This window comes from Lissotriton vulgaris, chromosome 6, assembly GCF_964263255.1.
Source record: "Lissotriton vulgaris chromosome 6, aLisVul1.2, whole genome shotgun sequence".
In the NCBI taxonomy this organism is placed as follows: domain Eukaryota; kingdom Metazoa; phylum Chordata; class Amphibia; order Caudata; family Salamandridae; genus Lissotriton; species Lissotriton vulgaris.
Window position 1 is genome coordinate 1,751,117,022 of NC_141694.1, and position 19,700 is coordinate 1,751,136,721.

The following is a 19,700-nucleotide window of genomic DNA, read 5'->3' on the forward strand; positions in this document are numbered from 1 at the left end:
TGTTGGATATTGCCATCTATTTGGTCTTCCGGCGACCTATACACCTATATACCCAGATATTTAAAAGAGGTCTGGGCCACCGGGATCGGATATGTACCAAATCGTATATGGGAAGAATGTGGTCCCTCTCTAAAGAAGAAACCAATCGACTTTTCCGGGTTGATCGCTAGGTCTGACAAGAGTTCGAATCTCTAAAAGATGGCAAAAATCGAAGTGTGATCAGCCCTCAAGTCACGCAGGTACAACAGAATATCGTCCGCATAGACAGATATCAAGTGTTGTGTTCCATCTATAGGGATGCCCTCACGGTCTGCTCTGCTACAGACGGCCAGAGCCAGGGTTTCAAGGGCCAGGACGAATAAAATCAGGGACAGGGGGCAGCCCTGTCGGGCACCTCTATGTACGTTGTAAAGTTCTGAGATGTGTCGGCCCATGCGCGCCCTAGCTGTGGAATTAGTATATAATAAACAAACTCTTCTTAAGAAGGTATCCGGGGAAACCGAAGCGTTTCAGAGACTCGAACATAAATGCCCAGGATAAAGAATCAAACGCTTGTTTCAGATCAAGTGCTATACACCCTGCCAGGCAGAACTCCCGTGGAGTGGCCGTCATTAAACCATGTAGTCTACGCGTATTCAGCGATGTACTGCGTCCGGGAAGGAAGCCAAATTGGTATTGATGTATAAGTGTGGGAAGGTGGGATTGTATACGATTGGCCAGAGCTTTACTGAGGATCTTATATTCGGTGGAGAGCAAGGAGGGAGGTCTATAATTAGCCATGTCTAGCATGTCACGGCCGGGCTTAGGTATAGATGTAACCAGTGCCTGCTAAGTTGATTCCGGCAAGTGGCCCTCTTCAAATGCTACTCTATATACCGTCTCTAGGATTGGTATTAGGATATCCGAGTAAGTTAGGTAAAATTCAACAGGGAGTCCATCCATGGCAGGCGTTTTATTACGGTTAAGGCTCTTGATCGCTGCACGTATCTCGTGGTGAGTAATAGGGCCGTCGATTGCCTTCTGTGTATCAGCCGTCAGAACCGGAAAGGGGAGATCTTGCAAGAATTCTGCAATCTGTACAGAGTCCTCTGTGCCGGAGGGCGCATAGAGAGCTCGAAGATGGTCGTGGAACGCCACGTTGACCTCCACTTGTGTATGAACCAGGGTGCCTGTCAGGGTATATATCTGAGTTATGGTCGGTGGGTCTGGTTGGTCACGTACTAGTCGAGCAAGTAGTGTACTTGATTTATCAGCATCAGTATGTTGTCGGCGTAGGTATTCCCTATAATCTATTGTCCGTAACGTTTCTAACACCTCTGCGTGATCAATATACGCTATTTGCAACTCCCCGCTCTCCGCAGGATCAAGAGCTGCCTCCCGTTCAAGTACCTTCAAACGGTCCTCTGCCTCACAAAGTTTCCGATGTACCTCTTGTCTGGCCCCTACTAATTGCCCTTTCGCCGTCCCTCTGACTACTACCTTTATAGCGTCCCATTCAATCAGGTTCGCGGAGGCGGAGTTCCAGTTTTCCCTGAAATAATTAGTGATAGCAGTAGATAGTGATGTACGGAAGGGGGTGTCTTCTAGAAGAAGTGGGTTGAGTCTCCAGGTAGGCACTGGGGCTGGCACTCTACCCCAGAGGAGCGTAAGCATCAGGGGCCTATGATCAGAAAAGGTCTTGGCTAAGTATTCCGACCTCTCTACTCTAGTGACTATAGATCTCGAACACAGGAACCCGTCAATCCTAGTGTGAAGATTATGCAAGGGGGAATAAAAGGAATATTCTTTGTGGGTGGGATATAATCCTCGCCATGTATCCGACAACGTCCAGCCATCCGCCCAGGAAGCAAAGAGGTCAGTCAACTTAGTCGCCCCGGAGGCCTGAAGAGGAGGGTGTGATCTGTCCAGGCCTAAATCTAAAACTGCATTCCAATCCCCCCCCAGCACCAAAGGAATCCCGACCCACTCCGTCAGTGCCATGCCTAATTTGTGTAAAAACCTGTCTTGTTCGTAATTTGGAGCGTATATGCTTCCAAGGACTATCAATGTCCCATCCAAAGTACCCTTTACCAAAATGTATCGGCCCTGGTCATCCACCCGCCGTTCAAACTCTACAAATGGTGTCCCGTGACGGACCCAAATAGTCGCTCCCCTGGAAAAGGTGAATACGTTGCAGAGGAAATGTGGCCTCTCCATTTCTTCTGCGATTCCGAATCTGTTAGGTGGGACTCTTGGAGGAATGCGACACGTGTGTGGTGTCTAAGGAGAAACAAATGGATTCGATGACGTTTTTGAATCGCACCCAGCCCTCTTACGTTCCAAGTAAGAAAATTGTAGGACCCTTCGATCACAGCCTTAGTCGCCATCTACCCAGGTAATGAGTATCTTCTTTCCCCCTGTAATACACCTTGTGGAAATCAACCAGGAGACCCTGTACCCTAAAACAAAAACAAAACAAAACTTGGCACAGCGTAAGAACTGCGCTGGGCCCAACAATAAAGTGTCAAACATACAGAACCAAATTACGGTGCGTATGCCAACCGGGAGGTGGCCAGGCAATAGTGGTGTCATATTGCTGTCAAACGTCAAATACCGATGGCCCAAGGGTACTCCATCCCGGGGAAAAAGAACAGAAGATATTGCTGTTAAGGGAATGGAGAGGCAAACCCAGAATGGTGGGTGGTCTCGAGAGGACCCGGTATTATTAAGGATCTCTGTAGGTGTCTATAACTAAGGGATATGGCCCTAAGGTCTAGGTCCCGGTATTCCACTCAGAAAACCCAATCCCCAACATCTCTGCCGTATAGTCATCAGAACAAATAGTTATAACATTATCAATACCGCACCTCATGAAGGATACCAGAAGCTACAACTCTATGTTATTGTTCAAAGTCGCCCAGCGACTATATTCAGTTATCCAGCATATAATCAGCTGCGCGAGGTGTGATGAAACAGGATTGCACTGTGATCAGAGTCTAAATGTAACGTGCTGTCGTCTGAATCCGTCGCAATTTTATTTATATCTTCACGGAAGGCGCCGGCCGTCGCAATCGCTCCTTTCTGGTGCCTTCTCTGTTGCTCCCGCGACGGGCCAGAGCGTCCATTGCTCCTGCTGGACATCGGGGATCTACGATCTTCCCGTCCTAAGCCATCCCCCGAGCCCTGTCTGTCTGAGTAGAGACTTGACTCCCCCTATGCACATCACCTCCAGCCATTCTTCAACATCAGAGGGACTTTCGAAAAAGTGCGTCTTTTTCTCGTGGATGACCTTCAGTCGGGCGAGAAAGAGGAGCGCGTACTTAAGCTGGGCCTTCTGCAGCTTTTTCTTCACTGCTTGATACGAAGAGCGCTGTCTCTGGACCATCGTTGTATAATCTGGGTATAAGGACACTCAGTGATTCTCGTATTGGATGAGGGATTTCTCGCGGGCCTTCTGCAACAAAATGTCTCTATCCCGGTAATTGAGAACCTTTACTATCAACGGGCGGGTGGTCGACCAGGCCTGGGCTGGCCAGATGGAATCCTATGTGACCGCTCCACACAGAAGTACAACGAGAGCCCCTCAGGCGCTACATGTTCCCGGAACCATTGTTCCATGAAGTCTGCTGCACGAGGTCCCTCGCAGCGCTCCGTCAGGCCTATGATGCGTATTTTATTGCACCGATTTCTCCCCTCCGCGTCCTCCACCCGATCCAGCAATGTGGTGACTTGTAGTTGAAGTTGCTGCATTGAGGAAGAGTGCTCCGCCACCGTCGGTGTGAGATCCGCAAGTATGAGTCTCTGATTTTTCACCTTGTCCGCTAGCTTGCTGTGATCTGCCTTCAGGTGGGTCAGACTAGTAGTGAGAGCACCCAGCTGCAGTTCCATCACTGATCTAGATTCCCTTATTTCTTTAAGAATCAAGTCTAGTTTGTCTGGGGGCTGCTCAGGGTCAGGGGGAGGGGGAAGGTGGGAAAAGGAGATCCTCTTCTCAGGGAGCTTCGCCTGTCCTCACGGCCAAGCCACAAAGACGTCTCACACCCCTCCCAACGCCGCAGCTGTAGTCTCTCCCCAAATATCAGCCTCCAGAACGCAAGCAAAGTGCCAGCAACCACGAGGAGAACAGGGGGGGGACTGGAGGGGGGTACAACTTGGTCCAGCAGGCAGCACATAGAACCAAGGTCCATACCATGTGGCTGTTAATCAACTGTTGGGATAGTCAGCCTCTCGAGTCCCGGGCCATCTCACCCCATCCTCCCAGTCCAATATATTAACACAGCAGCACTGTTCCTGCCAGGCACCGACCGAATTCAGCAGCTAGGAGGCCCCTGCAGCACCACTTCAGGCCCCCCAGCCCACAAAGCTTTCCTCTCAAGTTCAAGCGGGCACTCCGCCTTCCGAGGCAAACGCCCGCAAGCTCCCGGGCCCAGTAAGTGTTCAGGTAGGGAATGCGGGTGCCAGCAACTCACCAGCGCTCGACCCACTGAGTCTCCATGGGGGGCCCAACCCGACAGCGCTCCACCGCTCCGCAAGTTCAAAGCGCAGGGACGTGTGCCGCATTCACCGCACCAGTGATAGGGCACTGCCGCCCTCTCCCACGTCGCGCAATGAACCACTCCACGCATCAGTTTTGCGTAAAAGGCCATTTATTAGGACAGGCATGACAGATTACAAAATATAACATTATCAACTTTAACAATCCCCCCAACATTCTGCCTTTCAACCGTCATCCACTCACGTGCTCCACCATCCATTCCCAAATCACACCACAACCTCTTTGCATCCCATTCACTTCCCCTTTCCACTTCCCGACTCCTCGGTCATTTCCGTCCATCGCACTCCCGTCTACCACTCTCTCGCCTGTAACCCCCTCCCTGTAAGGGTGATTCTGCCTGTCATGGACTCCCCACCCCTCCCAGTTCCCGGAACGTCTCCCCCCCCTTGCCATCCTGTCCTAAACTGGCACGTTGCCCAACATGGCAACCATAACAACACCGCACCAAAAACCCTTTTTCTTGTAGGGTGGGCGGGTGGCAAAAACCTAACTCTTCCCTGAGGCACCGGGGACAGGAAAAGGAAGTTGTTCCTCTCCTGTCCCCCCATAAGTAGCCTCCTACCTAACCCCTCCCACCCCTGCCTAAACCCCTTACCTAACTTCCGCCTGCCGTGTCCTCGCGCGAACACCCCGGGGGAAGACTAGTCTGTCGACCTGCATTCCCCCGGGGGCCGCATCGCGCAATGAACCACTCCACGCATCAGTTTTGCGTAAAAGGCCATTTATTAGGACAGGCATGACAGATTACAAAACATAACATTATCAACTTTAACAATCCCCCCAACATTCTGCCTTTCAACCGTCATCCACTCACGTGCTCCACCATCCATTCCCAAATCACACCACAACCTCTTTGCATCCCATTCACTTCCCCTTTCCACTTCCCGACTCCTCGGTCATTTCCGTCCATCGCACTCCCGTCTACCACTCTCTCGCCTGTAACCCCCTCCCTGTAAGGGTGATTCTGCCCGTCATGGACTCCCCACCCCTCCCAGTTCCCGCCACCCAGGGAACCCCCTGGAGGCCGGTTACCTGCCCCACCAAGCGTGCACCTTTTGAACTCAGACTCTCCTACACCAAATTGACTCGTTCCACAGACCACTGATCAAGTCCCGCAGCTCCATGAGGTAGAATGCATTTCCCATGTGAGAAAGGTGCACGCCATCGTCCCTGAAAAGAAGAGGTTGTTCCAGCTGGAGCCCGTCATGAGCCAGCACTTTAATCCCCCGATCTGCGCAAAAGAGTCTCATAGCCCTATTAAGTTTCCTGCGGGCCCTTTCCACAGCCGCAGGCTTAAGTGCACCCCTCCAAATCCTCCTCGGCACAAACTCAGTCCATACAATGCAGGCGCCAGCCAGATTGTTCTTCATTACCTCCAAGTCCCTCTGCATCAAGTGCGACAGTGACACCCCCGATTGTTTCACTAAGTCATTTTCCCCCAGGTGAATGATGATCAAATCCGGGCAGCCCAGCTGCGACACTTTCTTTGTCAGCCATGGTAACAGTTCACCCCATCTCATTCCGCTCTTACCCCACCATTGCACTTCATGATGGCTGCTCCTCAGGCCCAGGCTACGACCGTACACCTGTCTGGCAGCATACTTCGAAGCCCAATGCACAAACGAGTGCCCCACGACCCAAATGACCGTCTTGGCCCCTGGCCCACGAACACAACCTACGAAGAAAAAGACATTAGTACCAAGGCAGACAAGAAACTACGCCAAGCAGCGTCGCCGTCCAAGCGTTGCGCTCCCGCCCTCACTTGCGCACATAGCGCTCGCAGCACCGCGACCTCCAGCGACCGATCCTTCTGATCTCCTCCCATGACCAACCCAAACCTGCCGCCGCTGTAGCCGCCCCAATCCGAAAGGAATGCGTGCCAAACCGAGCCGGGTCCCTACCCAGCCTCCGCAAAGCCATCCGTAGCACTGCCAACAACTGACCCGACGTCAAACGCTTCCGCGATACATGCACAAAGATCTCCCCTTCCGTCCGCTGCACTCTCTGCCTAAAAGACAGCCATTCCCGCACCGGACACACACCCTCACACCCACTCACCGACAACCACACCCATTTACCCCGACCCAACTGGTCAGTCTTGGACCGCCCCAACCAAATGCCCAGACGAAGCCCGTCCACCCGCACATCAGCAAACACCCTACCCGGCGCCCCCCGCGCCCCCAACAGCTCCGATACGCGAAACGCTCCAAAAAACATCCAGATCATGCATAGGCGAAAAAGCGCCACCTCCCCCCCGTCATAGCAACAAAAAACCAATTCCTGCAAAATCAACCTCAACAAGTCAAACGTGACCGCCTCCCTGGGCAACTCCCCGCCCCCCAACTCAGCCCGCACCCGCCCCCAACCCTTCAACATTCGGCTCAGCAGATCCGAACTAGTCGGATCAAAACCCAAATACAACATGCAGTAAAACGACACACCCGCCAACTTGCCAGCAATCGTTGTCTGTGACAGTCCCTTATCCATGCAATCCAGCACAAAGCGCACAACCCGCCTTTCGCACTCCTCCTTCGGCAAACCCAGCACCCCCGCTCCCAGGCCCACAAACTTCCCAAACTCATTCCAAGCCAATCTGTATGCCCGCCTGGTAGACTCCGCCAGCGACCGTTCCACCAAACCCACCACTCTCACTCCCCCCACGCCCAGATACCCTCCGGCACCTTGGTCCCCGGCGCCAGCTCCCTGAAGCGCAGCCACTGCGAACGAGATAACGCATCCGCAATTTCGTTACTTGCGCCAGGCACATGCTGTGCGCGAAACAGCACATTGTAACGCAGACATAGCAGCATGAAACTTCGCAGCAATCGCAGCACCCTCAGATCTCTTGCTTTCTGATTGTTGACCAAGTCCACCACCGTCATATTGTCCACGTGGAACAACACAGACCTGTTCTTGAACTCCGGGCCCCACACCAGCAACGCCACCAACAAGGGAAAGAACTCCAAGAAAGCGATGCTCCTGCCCTGCCGCAGCCAATGATCCGGCCACCTTTCCGCGCACCAGCGACCGTCCCAGAAAATTCCGAAACCAGCCGCCCCCGCTGCATCCGAGTAAAGCTGAACCTGCCACACCATCCTGTCCCGCACAAAATCCAACGACACTCCATTGAAATCCTCAAGAAAGACCAGCAACACTCGCAAGTCCGACCGGACCCCCAGCGTGATCCTGACCCTGTGATGTGGGAGGGCCACGCCCGACATGGCCATGCCGAGCCGCCTACAGAAAGTCCTCCCGGCCCTCACCACTCTACAGGCAAAGTTCAACAAACCCAGCAAGCGCTGCACAGACCTCAAATCCAGCTTCCGAACCGCAATCGCATTCCTCAAAGCATCCTGCATCTCAGCCACCTTCGCCACCGGCAAGCGCGCCTGCCAGGCCACCGAATCCAATTCAATTCCGAGGAACGTCAGACAACAACTGGGCCCTTCCGTCTTCTCTGGCGCCAAAATCCTGAGCCAACAACTGAAACTGTCGCAGCGCCTGACCACAGTCACCCGAACGTCCAGAACCCACAAACAGAAAATCATCCAAGTAGTGGGACACCAGCCGGTGCCCACAGCGGTCCACAAAGGCCCACTGCAAAAAGGAGCTGAAAGTCTCGAAGAGCGCGCAGGAAATCGCACAGCCCATTGGCAGCACCATGTCCACAAAAATGGCCCCATCAAACTGCATACCCAAGAGAGAGAAATCCGCCGGATGAATGGGAAGAAGCCGAAAGGCCGACTTGATGTCACACTTGGCCATCTCCGCCCCCCTCCCACACGACCGCACCAACCCAATGGCATCATCCACCGAAGCGTACAACACCCTCGAGTCATCCTCAGCAATGAAATCCTTCACCGACCCGCCTTCCGGCCAGGACAAGGGATGGATCAACCGGTACTCCCCTCGCTCCTTCTTGGGCACCACCCCCAACGGTGACACGATGAGATCCGCCAAGGGCCACTCCGAAAATGGACCCGCAATCCTGCCCTCCGACACCTCCTTCTCCAATTTACACGCCACTACCCCCGGCAACTCTTTAGCAGACCGCAAATTCTCAGCCCAACGCCTCTCCCTGGGCCCCTGATAGCCAATCTGAAAACCTTCCACAAACCCCCAGTACAAACGCAACGCTGCCTCCTTATCAGGGTACCGGGAGAGCCATGGACCCATGGCCTCCACCTTAACCGGAGTACGGGCCCTTCGGCCCAGGCTGCCCCCTACCCTTGGCAAATTTCCACTGTTCTGACGGCGTAGCCAGGGTGAGGCACTGCGTGACCGGGTGGCGACCCCCACACTTAGAACACTCATGCTTGAACTTACAGGAGGGGCGGTTGCAGAAACCTCTGTTAAACCCCCAGCATGCTCCTGAAGCGACCGGCTTGTATTGCTGACCCGCTGAGCCGGACCACACGGGCTGGCTCCCATGACCACTTGGGGTACCCTGGCTACCCGCCCCAGATTGGGCGGGACGCGGCTGAAAGGACCGATACGTGACCGGAAGACCGCTGGCCGTATGAGTAGACGCCGCCGCCTGCGTCGAGGACATCCACTGGAGCCAAAGCTCCTGATCCACATCCCCCCACGGCTTATCCGGGTTAACACTGACCCGAGCCCTGAACTCTTCGTCATAGCTCAACCAAGCGAAACCCCCGAAATGCATCTGCGCCTTCCTTATCACGTCCATGTATTTAAACAAAGCGATAGCCCGATCCCCATGCTTCTCACAATATATACTCGCATAAATCAGAAAGGCAGAAGTCCAATTCTCCATAGTAACCGGCACCCTCGGCCGCCTGGTCAGTTCCCATTCCTCCTCCTTAGACCCCTCCTTCGCCTGAACCTCCCTGTGCAAAAGCTTGAACACATCCACATACTCGTGCCTCCAAATCCTCGCCCTAGTCTTCTCCGACAAATGAGACCCCAGGGGCACACCCAGCCCCATGTACGGCAACTTCTTCCTCAGTTTCTCCACCCCACTCACACCCTCCTCCTTCCCCTCCAGGTCTTCCACCTTGTCCGTCTGCGCGCTGGCCGTTGCGACCTGCTTGCCCCCAGCAGCCTTCACAGGCTCCCCACCGCCTTGGGCTCCAGCCCGCACAGACCCTTCCCCCACCCCCACCGACCGGCAGGGCTTCTTCCTCCCCCCGCTCCCCCCATCCAGCCAGGCGTCCCACCAAGAGCCCTCACCTGACAAAGTTGCAGGAGCCTCCCGCTCCTGTCGCCGTGCGTCCGCCGGCCTTGAAATCCCGCTGGTGGCCCGACCGGCGCCATCTCGTGCCTCCTGAGAAGCACCAACCTTGGTAGCTGCCCCCTTAGCCCTGCACACACGCCCAGGCTGACGCAACTCACCCTCTTCCAACTCATCCTCATCATCCTCATAATCCAACCATTCATCCTGAACATCCAGCGGCACCACCTCAGTCACGACTCTTTTAGCACCCTTCCCTTTCACACCAGGCGTAAATTCACACTCCAACATGGTCAGTGCCCGCTCCCTCGGTGGAGGGCAGGCCGCCGCGGACCCCCCTGCATCTTCGTCCCGGCGTTTGGAGGCCGTTTTGCGCCCCGCCGGCCCACCCCGGCCTCTGCCAGCTGACCCTGCTGGCCTGACCCCCCCCACCCCTGAGCCGTATGCGCTCGGGGAGGCCCCGGTGCCACCAGGTCTCTGATCCGTCAAGGCAGTCCCTGCATTCTCCACCCAGACCCACTGACCGTGCGACCCAGGGGCCCCCCTACCACGGCCAATGGCCGACGACCTGCCTCGCCCTGGTGCCGGGGCCCCATCGCCCACGGGCACCCCTCCCATCTTCTCTTCCCAGGCGGCACACAAGCGCTGCCACTCCCTCTCATACTCTTCGATGACCCGCCGCTGGTCCCTCGCCCTCTCCTCCTCGGTCATATGGGCCCACCGGTCAAACATGGACGTCTGCCCCGGCCCTCCATTCCCTGGCAAGGGTGCCACAGCACCACCCGTCCCGTGCCCAGCCCCGCCCCGCTGCTGCCCCTTGACGGGGCCCTTTCCCTTGGAACCCTGGGACTTCACCACCCCCTTCCGGCCCTTAGACAGGTCAACCGGCTGCTCAACAGCCGTGAAACTAGCCTCCCCCCAGATTCCTCCCCCGACAGCAAGAGGGCGAATTCATCCCCAGCCGCCACCTCCCACTCATCAGAGTCCTCCCCCCCACTGCCATCACTGCTCCCCCCGTACCCCGCCAACTGGCTCAAACTCCTGGACAGTCCGGCCCGAGACGCCAGCAACTCCTGTCCCTGCACTTGCCCATCAGCCTCCAGCTCGGGGCCTCCGCCCCCCCACCCCCCTCCGGGACCACCTCCCCCTTAGCCCCGACCTTAGCTGGGAGACTCAATCTCCTCCCTCCCTTCTTTGGGGGCTCCTGCACCTTCCTGGCCTTCCCCCTCCTGGGCCCCCCATCCCTCGACCCAGCAGGCTCCTCCTTACAGGCAGCCACCACAGCTGCCACTCCCGCTGACGCAGACCTGGTCGGGCGGGTCATGCCGACCCAGGCCTGATCCAGGACACCGGGCTGGAGGAGATCTGCCCTCCCAGCCCGGCCAAGCACCAGTAAAGCAGCCCTAACTGCCTCAGCATCAGGGACAGCCATTGAACAAAACCGGCAAATCACCCTCCGCGAGATGCGTGAGGATCGGCAACCCGCTCTGAACGTCCGCGAGATGCGTGACGTTTGGCACCCTACACTCGCCGCCCGGAGCACCCGCTCCGATATAAGTAAAAATTACACTAAATCACAACCCGCCTAAATGCGCCGTACACACTAGCCTACTCGTCGTCCTGGGACACCAAGACAACAACCCACGCTAATAACACACCGCCTACCTAAGTCACACTCCGCCTACGCTCCGACAAAAACCTAACTCTTCCCTGAGGCACCGGGGACAGGAAAAGGAAGTTGTTCCTCTCCTGTCCCCCCATAAGTAGCCTCCTACCTAACCCCTACCACCCCTGCCTAAACCACTTACCTAACTTCCGCCTGCCGTGTCCTCGCGCGAACACCCCGGGGGAAGACTAGTCTGTCGACCTGCATTCCCCCGGGGACCGCATCGGCCCACAGCAGGATCCCGCGCAGCCCCCCGAGCTCAGGCCGACACAGGGCGTAGACCGCCAGTGCAGTCCGGGCCCAGCTCCATGGTCCGATAGGGCGCTGCGCAGGTCTTCCCCTCCGACCCGCAACTCTCCCCTCCAGGCCTCGATCCAAAAAGTATCCCTTGTGTCCGACCCAGGGCAGGATAGGGAATGGGGGCAGTACCGTGCCAGAGGCGCCGCTCGTCGCTCTCCGGGGGGGGGGCGGTTACTCGATCCTCCACCTCCGCACGTAATTTAGTGCCCCACGCCGCTACGGCCGCACAGGAGCCGCCGCGGGTATAGCCAGGTTGCCCCAGTCATGCACAGGGGCGCCAGCACCACGCCCGCACTGTAGATCAGGGCCAGGCACCCGTAGGCTCCCGGCAGCAGAATAAATTCCCCGGGTGGTTCCGTAGCTCTAACGGCAGTCGACCGCCATCATGGCCGGCTAGCGCTAGCCACGTCTCCCTCTTAATCCAATCCTTTACAATTGATATCTCCATGCATGGAGATTGAGAGGCAGCAATTGCCTGCATTTGACTTGCAATCTGAAGCAGTGGATGTTATCCTCACTGCCAGATGCCCTTCCACAAAATTCATCAATGCTGGGTGCTGCGACAAACATGTAGCCTTACATAGTGCCCTGTGTACAGACCCTTTTCAAATAGATAGCTGTTTGCTTGTTTCTTCTGTCGTTAACCCAGTACAGCCTTTCAGTGGGCACTGCAGAAGATTACTTGCTGGCCCTTTCAGCCTTCTACATTTGCCAGTTCAACCATTTAAAAAAAATCCTTAGTAGTGATATGGTTTAATAATGGCTTAACACACATGTTCCCTCCGCTACTGTTTGTAATGCCCCAGTGGGACCTTAACTTGTTCATCTCATTTTCTATGTGCACACCCTTCATGCCTGTGCATAGTTGCTTACTTCATCTCTTGCGTCAGAAAATGTCCATCATCATTGTGATAACTTCATCTAGTCACGTGAGAAAACTACAGTCTCTATGCTATCTTCTTCCAGAATATTCCAGATTTTTAAATCGCAAATTATCACCCCTAAGGGTATCCAGGCGCTTGGGCCTTTTTGTTAGATTAAGAGAGCTATTACGCAGAGTCACATGATGCTGAGCTGATCTGCCGCCGGGGCTCAAACCATGAGCCCTGTGCTCCAGAGTCAGCCGCTCAGGCCGATGCACCACACCTCTCACCTAGGCATCCTCCCTCTTTCAAGGCAAATTGGTGCTGAGGACTCAGGCGGGCTTTTTATCTAAGGTTGTGACTTCCTTCCACGTTGGGCAGTTGATCACTATAGGTTTGTTCTTTGATCCACGAGATCCAGCGAGGGAACAGCTAGGTACCGAGAGGGTGCAGAGCGTTGCGGGCGGTGTGCCATTGTCGCTCCCACCCCCCTCCTGAGTTCTATGGGGCGTGGTTCACTTTTTGTACAAACTTCTAGGTTCCTCGTAATAGAGGTAAATCCCCAACTTATTAGTTTGTTTCTTTTATTGCACCTTTTTATACATAGTGCTATTTTTAACTTTCACTGCCTTTAGCAGGGTGGGCCTTAGCGCGCCCACACCTGTTAAGGTAACACTCGCTAACTGGTCCTGAAGAAAGCCCTGTAAAGTCACACATACCACGGGCAGAAACATGTTGACCTCTCTTTAACAGGGAAACACCAGTATATTTTATTTGGTTAGTTCTCCCTACACATAGCTAGTTTCTATCATGTCAAGTTGACCAGCTAATAAATGATTTTTTGGTACAACTTTTGACATTTTTAAATTCACTCAACCCCCCTTTTTCACATTCTTCCTTCACACAAACCTGCTCCGCAGTCTCCTGGCGTCGCAGCACACCGGGGAGGTATTCGATCTCTCCCAGTGGACCCGATGATGAAGCATGTCACCACTAGGGTGAGTGAGGGTTTCCTGAAAAAATCTTGTATTTTTTCTTGAAATTGGTCTGTTTTTCTGACCACTTACAACTGGCCTCAAATCCTACGTGCTATAACGCTTCTCTGAGGGACACTCTTCCTTTGTTTATTTGTTCTTTGCTTCCCCTGACCCCTCAAATGAGTTGTAGCAGCTCCATCATTTGGACCCAAAAAAAGGCTCTGAGATTTTATATTGATCATTCCAAGGCTCGTCGTGTAGACGATCAGCTTTTTGAGAAGTTTTCTGGAGTTAAGAAAGGGAAGGCTTTACAGAAGCGAAGCCTATAGAGGTGGATAGCCCTATGCATCAAGATCTGCTATGCACTGGCTAAGAAAGAGCCACCTGGAGGTCAGAAAGCCCATTTTAACATAGTCAATGCTACGGTGACTGAGTTGGCAGGCAGGGTGCCTGTCCGTCATATCAGCTAGGATGCGAACTGTGTGTTGATGCGTATATTGCCTTGACAACTGGGTCTGGAGGGAAGGACACTTCACCTATTCGTTTCTGTAGGACTTTTTGATTTGAGTCCACTCCACAGACCCTCCACCTTTGGAAGGTACTGCTTAGGTATCTAAAGGTGAATAATCTGCAGTTAAAAGTATTCATCTGAATAACGAGCTGCACACATTTGGCTCTCTTTCTCATGATACTGCAGACACCTCACTACTTCTTCCTCACTGTTCTTTGGAGTGGCATCTATTTACCATCTAGAAAGTCCTAAATTGGAGTTAAGCACACTGACAGCACCAAGCCCGCTTCCTCTCTTATGCTCACCCTTCCCGTAGAATGCTGCAGTGTCCATCCTTTAAAAGCCCCTTCTCTTGCAGTTCTTGCCATCATACTCCACTCCCTCAAAGCCACTGCTTAAGAAGATGATGTCTTATCTTAATCGTTCATCAAACACCTCAACGGGAATGCTGTCTCAACCCTACTGACCATTGTCACTGCATACCTCACTCAAGGGATGTTCTTGGAAACTTACAAGAGAGGCCAGATCCTCCCACACCTAAAGAAACCTACACTAGAGTCAGATGACCTTACCTTCTCTGCACTCAGGATCTGGAACAACATCCTATTATCCATCAGGATCTCCCAACGCGGCTTCAATTTAGGAAAGAGATGAGTACCTTTCTCCAGTATTAGGGGTGTCTTTCATAGATTCACATGCTTGAATATTCCCTGTCGTCGAAGTGGGAGTCCCACGGTAAATAAAATAGCAATAATGCTAAATATATATATATAAGTATATATAAATATATATGTACACATAATATATAATAATAAAGAAGAGGGAAACATAATAGAAACCTCAAAAAACGATTCCTACATAGGAATGCATGGTAAAGAGAAAAACTATTTGCAACACATCAGTGTCATTATGTTAGTCCAAATCACAGCCAATCAGGCGCCAGCACCCTCTAGAACTTTCTCCTCAGAAGCTCAAGCCCTCAGATTTTCTACCGCACGTCGTGTGAAGGGAGTCTCCCTGAGCTCTGCTCAGTTTTCAGAACTTTATCTTCTAGTTTTCCAGAAATTACTACAATGTCAAGTAAGAAGTCTTTATTTAGACCATGTTCTTCTTGTGGGAAGCTTCGCCTTTTTGAAAAGGACCCCCACCAGAAGTGTATTTATTGTTTATATCCGGATCATGAGGCTGGCAGCTGCAAGTTTTGTAGAACCTTTTCTACCAAAACTCTTAAGGACAGGGAAGGCCGTCTTCTTCTTTGGCTGCAGCGTCTTAAGGACAAGGACTCTTTAGTGTCCGACGCAGAGAGTTTACAATCTGGTTTTTCGTCAGCAGCCTCTAAGAGGGGTAGTGTCCAGGAGGTTCCTTCTCCTTTCCTCAAGAAGCCAAAATTAGCCCTGTCTGTGGCTCCTGTGGTATCTACTGCCATTCCTACCACCTCTACGCCCACGAGGCCTGGCTCTCAGGCGTCTTTGGCTACCTCTCGAGGTGTCTTCACACCTCTTACAGTCCCGCCGTCGACGAGAGTGTCTACGAGCGCTCCGTCGACGAAAGCGGCTTTGCCTGCATCTTCGACGACTACACTGACTACCACTTTGGCTTTCTCATCATCGACGATGGTTTCGTCGACGGCCTTCACGTCGACGAGGGTTTAGTTGCCGTCTAAACCTGTCCCGTCGACAATTCTCATCTCGTCGACGAAGAAGAGAGAATCCTCGTCGACGAAAGACCCAAAGTCATCGTCGTCGTCGACGACGCCGTCGACGAAAGCCTCATCGACGAAGACACCGTCGACCAAGATCTCGTCGACGAAGAAGATCTCGTCGACGAAGACAGGCCCGTCGACGAGGGCTCCGTCGACGGACTCAGTACCAGCATCGACGGCGAACCCGTCGACGACGACGAACCTGTCGACGGCTGCTTCAACAATGGATCGCTCGTCGGCGGTGACACCGTCGACGACCTCGTCGACGACCACTCCGTCGACGCAGGTTTCTTCAAACTTACCGGTCACAACAGCTAACTCAGCCTCGTCGTCGGTAACAGCTCCGTCGACGACGGCAACAATTTCATTTGCATCTGTACCGTTAGTGCCCTTGAAGACCTCTAAATCTTCACAGTCTCGCACTACAGTACCCTGCCAACAGATTTCAGAACCAGACCTTCAACCACCTTCTCCGATGTTTGCAACTACATCAGACTCGGAGCATGAAGAGGACACGTTTGGGGCAGCACATAGTCCCTCTGATTTAATAATTAAATGTCAGGACACAGACTCTGATGATGGCGGTGAGCCAGAATTTCAACAGGAGGAACAGTTCGTTCAAACCCCTGTGGCCACCATTCCTTTGACCTTAATTTCTAATCTCCAGCATATGCTGGATGATTACAACCGCCGTTTCCCGGCTAGTCCGCAAACTACACCTGCACAATCTCCCGCTCCTGTGGTGCTACCTCCACCTTCATTGCCACCTGTCGTACCAACTACAACTTCGTCTCGGATTCATAGATCTATTAGCATCCATACCACTGTATATCCGCAGGATGCGGATGATGAAGCGAACGCAGGACGGGAGGATGGTGAAGTTCCTGACGAGACAGATGATGAAGCAGGTGATCAGGATATGGCCGACTGGGACGATTATAGGACGCAAATGCCTTCTCCTCAACCTGGTACTTCAAGTGACTCGCCACCAGTTGATATTGCCAGTTTCCATCTTTTAATGGATAAAGCGACTCAGCGTTTCAAACTTCCACGGTCACAACACGAGGAAGATTGCTTTCTCTATGACTTTAAAGATAAACCTTATAAGCAGGTACACACTATTCCTATTATTGAGTTTGTGTGGAAAGAGGGCATTAAACTAATGAAAGCTCCAAACTCCTTACCTGCTCAGATTCCACGCCTTGAAAAGAAGTACAAGGCCCCCACTGGCTCTCCAGCTTGCCTGACTTCTCATCCCAAACCGGATTCTTTTATGACTCAGGCCGCACAGCGTTGAGCTCGGAATCCAGCATCCCAAATCACATCCCCTCCGGATAGAGAGGGTCGACGCTTAGATGCTATTGGCCGCAAGTTCTCAACGATGGCCTCAACTTCTGTCCAAGCAGCCAGTGCTTTAGCCATCTTGGGACGCTATGACCGGCAGATGTGGTCAGATATTGCAGATTTCATGTCACTCATACCTGATGCAGGCAAGACTGACGCACAACAGATTCTCCGCGATGGTCAAAGGGCAGCGGAAGAAATCATCGACTGTGCAGTCGATATCGCTAACACAGGTTTCCGCCTCCTGGAAAGTGCGGCTGCACTCCGAAGACAGGGTTGGCTGAAATCCACCTCCTTCCGGCAGGAAGTCCAAAGCAAAATATTGGATATGCCTTATGATGGGGAATCACTGTTCGGATCCCATATCGATGATGCCCTCAAGTCCATCAAGAAGGACACCGATACGGCGAAGTCCTTGGGCACGCTCCAATTTCGGAAACAGTACTTTCGAGGTGCGCGCGGACGTGGCACTTCTTCCAACTTCTGAGGAGGGCAACAATACCGCTCCTACACTCAGAGCGGCCAACGTTACACGTCCAACCAGCATTCTAGTCAGCAACCCTCCAGACCTTACAGAGGAAAGTTGTCCTATCGTGGCACCACTCAGAAACGCCAATGACTTGTGCCATTCTCAAAGTGTTGGAGGGCGAATCTCTCTGTTTTATTCCCAGTGGTCCTCGATCACATCGGACCGCTGGGTATTGGACATTGTCAAACGGGGTCACACCCTGGAGTTTACAGAGATTCCTCCTTGCACTCCACCTCGTGGCCCACCTCCTCCACATCTTGAGGAGCTCTTCCATCAGGTCCGTCTTCTTGTGTTGAAGGGTGCAGTCGAAGTGGTCCCTATACATCAAAGAGGGAGAGGTTTTTACTCTCGATTCTTCCTCATACTCAAGAAGAACGGAGATTGGCGACCCATTCTGTATTTGAGGGCTCTCAACCAGTTCCTGAAGTCACAATCATTCTGTATGCTGACACTACTGGAAGTTCTGCGTCTTCTATCCAGCGACGATTTTATGACCACCATAGATCTTCAAGACGCATACTTTCATGTTCCAATAATCAAACAACATCGCCAGTACCTGCGTTTCAAAGTGGGGCCAATGCATTTTCAGTTCAAGGTGCTACCCTTCGGACTGCGTTCAGCTCCTCGTGTGTTCACGAAGGTACTGGCCCCAGTGGTGGCTCACTTGCATCTACATGGAGTTCAGATCTTTCCCTATTTAGACGATTGCCTTCTCAAGTCTCAATGCCACCATCAACTGGATCGGAACACGCGCCTTTGCCAGCAAGTGTTTCGGTCTCTAGGGTTGACCATCAACAAAGAGAAGTCACAGTTTGCAGATCTTTCCTGGGAGCAATCCTAGACACGCAGCTCTCAAAAGCGTTCGTCTCGGACAAACGACGTCTAAAGATTCTTCGTCTGGTCTCCCTTATTCGAAGAAAACAGTCCGTTTCTGTTCGGACATTAAAATCATTCTTGGGAATGGCTTCATCTTGTATCGCACTGATCCCAAATTGCAGGTTGCGCGCCCGTCCCATTCAGGAAGAACTGGACTTACAGTGGCGTCAGGTCTCCAGATCCTTCAACGACCTTGTTGCCGTCACAGCTCGCATGAAACAGAGCCTACTTTGGTGGACGCAGCCCGCAAATCTGGGAATGGGTGTGTCCTTCCTCGATCATGCTCCAGACCTTACGTTGACGACGGACGCCTCCTTAGAGGGGTGGGGCGCTCATCTTCAGGGCCTATCCATCAAGGGCAAGTGGTCGCCGACGCAACGCACGTGGCATATCAACAGGCTAGAATTAATTGCGATTTTTCTGGCGCTCAAGTCCTTCCTCCCAGTTGTACACGGGGAGTCAGTGCTAATCCAAACGGACAATACCACCAGTATGCACTACGTGAACAAGCAGGGAGGACCAGGTCTCCGCTTCTGTCCCGCTTGGCCCAGTCAATCTGGGATTGGGCTCTTCGCCATCAAATCACTTTGACAGCTGTCCACCTTCCAGGCGTATCCAACCTCCTGGCCGACTCTCTAAGCAGGTCCACTTCCTCGACACACAAATGGGAACTGCACCAACCGACTCTGGATCGTGTGTTCCGCAAATGGGGTCACCCGGATCTGGATCTCTTTGCGACGCCGGAGAACCAGAAATGCCCGTCTTATGCAAGTTGGCATCCCCACCCAAAGTCCTGTGAGAATGCCCTTTTGATCAACTGGAGCGGTCTAATCGCTTACGCTTTTCCGCCGCTCCCATTGATGCCGCGGGTACTGTGGAAGATGCGTAGGCAGCCCTGCCACATCCTACTGATTGCTCCTCTTTGGCCCAGACAAGCATGGTTTTCGGAGCTACTCCAAAAGTCCCTGTGCGAGCCCATTCCTCTACGTCCTCGTCTGGACCTTCTAACCATGGACAAGGGCTTAGTGTGTCATTCAGATCCCTCAACGCTACAATTGTGGGCTTGGAACCTGAGCACCTTGAGTTCGCTGGTTTAAACATATCCCAGGAGTGCAGAGACATCCTAGCTCATGCTAGAGCTCCGTCTACCATCAAGACTTACAAACTTAAATGGAAGCGATTCTGTCATTGGTGCGCTACGGCC

At 53.2% G+C, this 19,700-nt stretch overlaps 2 protein-coding genes across 2 annotated transcripts in view; one reads left to right on the forward strand and one right to left on the reverse strand.

The window, feature by feature from the left end:
* LOC147709413 (xanthine dehydrogenase/oxidase-like) overlaps positions 1–19,700 on the forward strand; it is a 1,362,843-nt gene that overhangs the window by 972,501 nt on the left and 370,642 nt on the right. The gene's annotated exons all lie outside the window — the stretch shown is intronic.
* Positions 5,596–10,019, reverse strand: LOC147709415 (uncharacterized). Its single transcript, XM_086925477.1, has 2 exons — positions 9,728–10,019; positions 5,596–6,209 (listed from the first exon to the last, which is right to left on the reverse strand). Exons 1-2 carry the CDS (start codon positions 10,017–10,019, stop codon positions 5,596–5,598), a joined length of 906 nt encoding a protein of 301 aa, XP_086781603.1.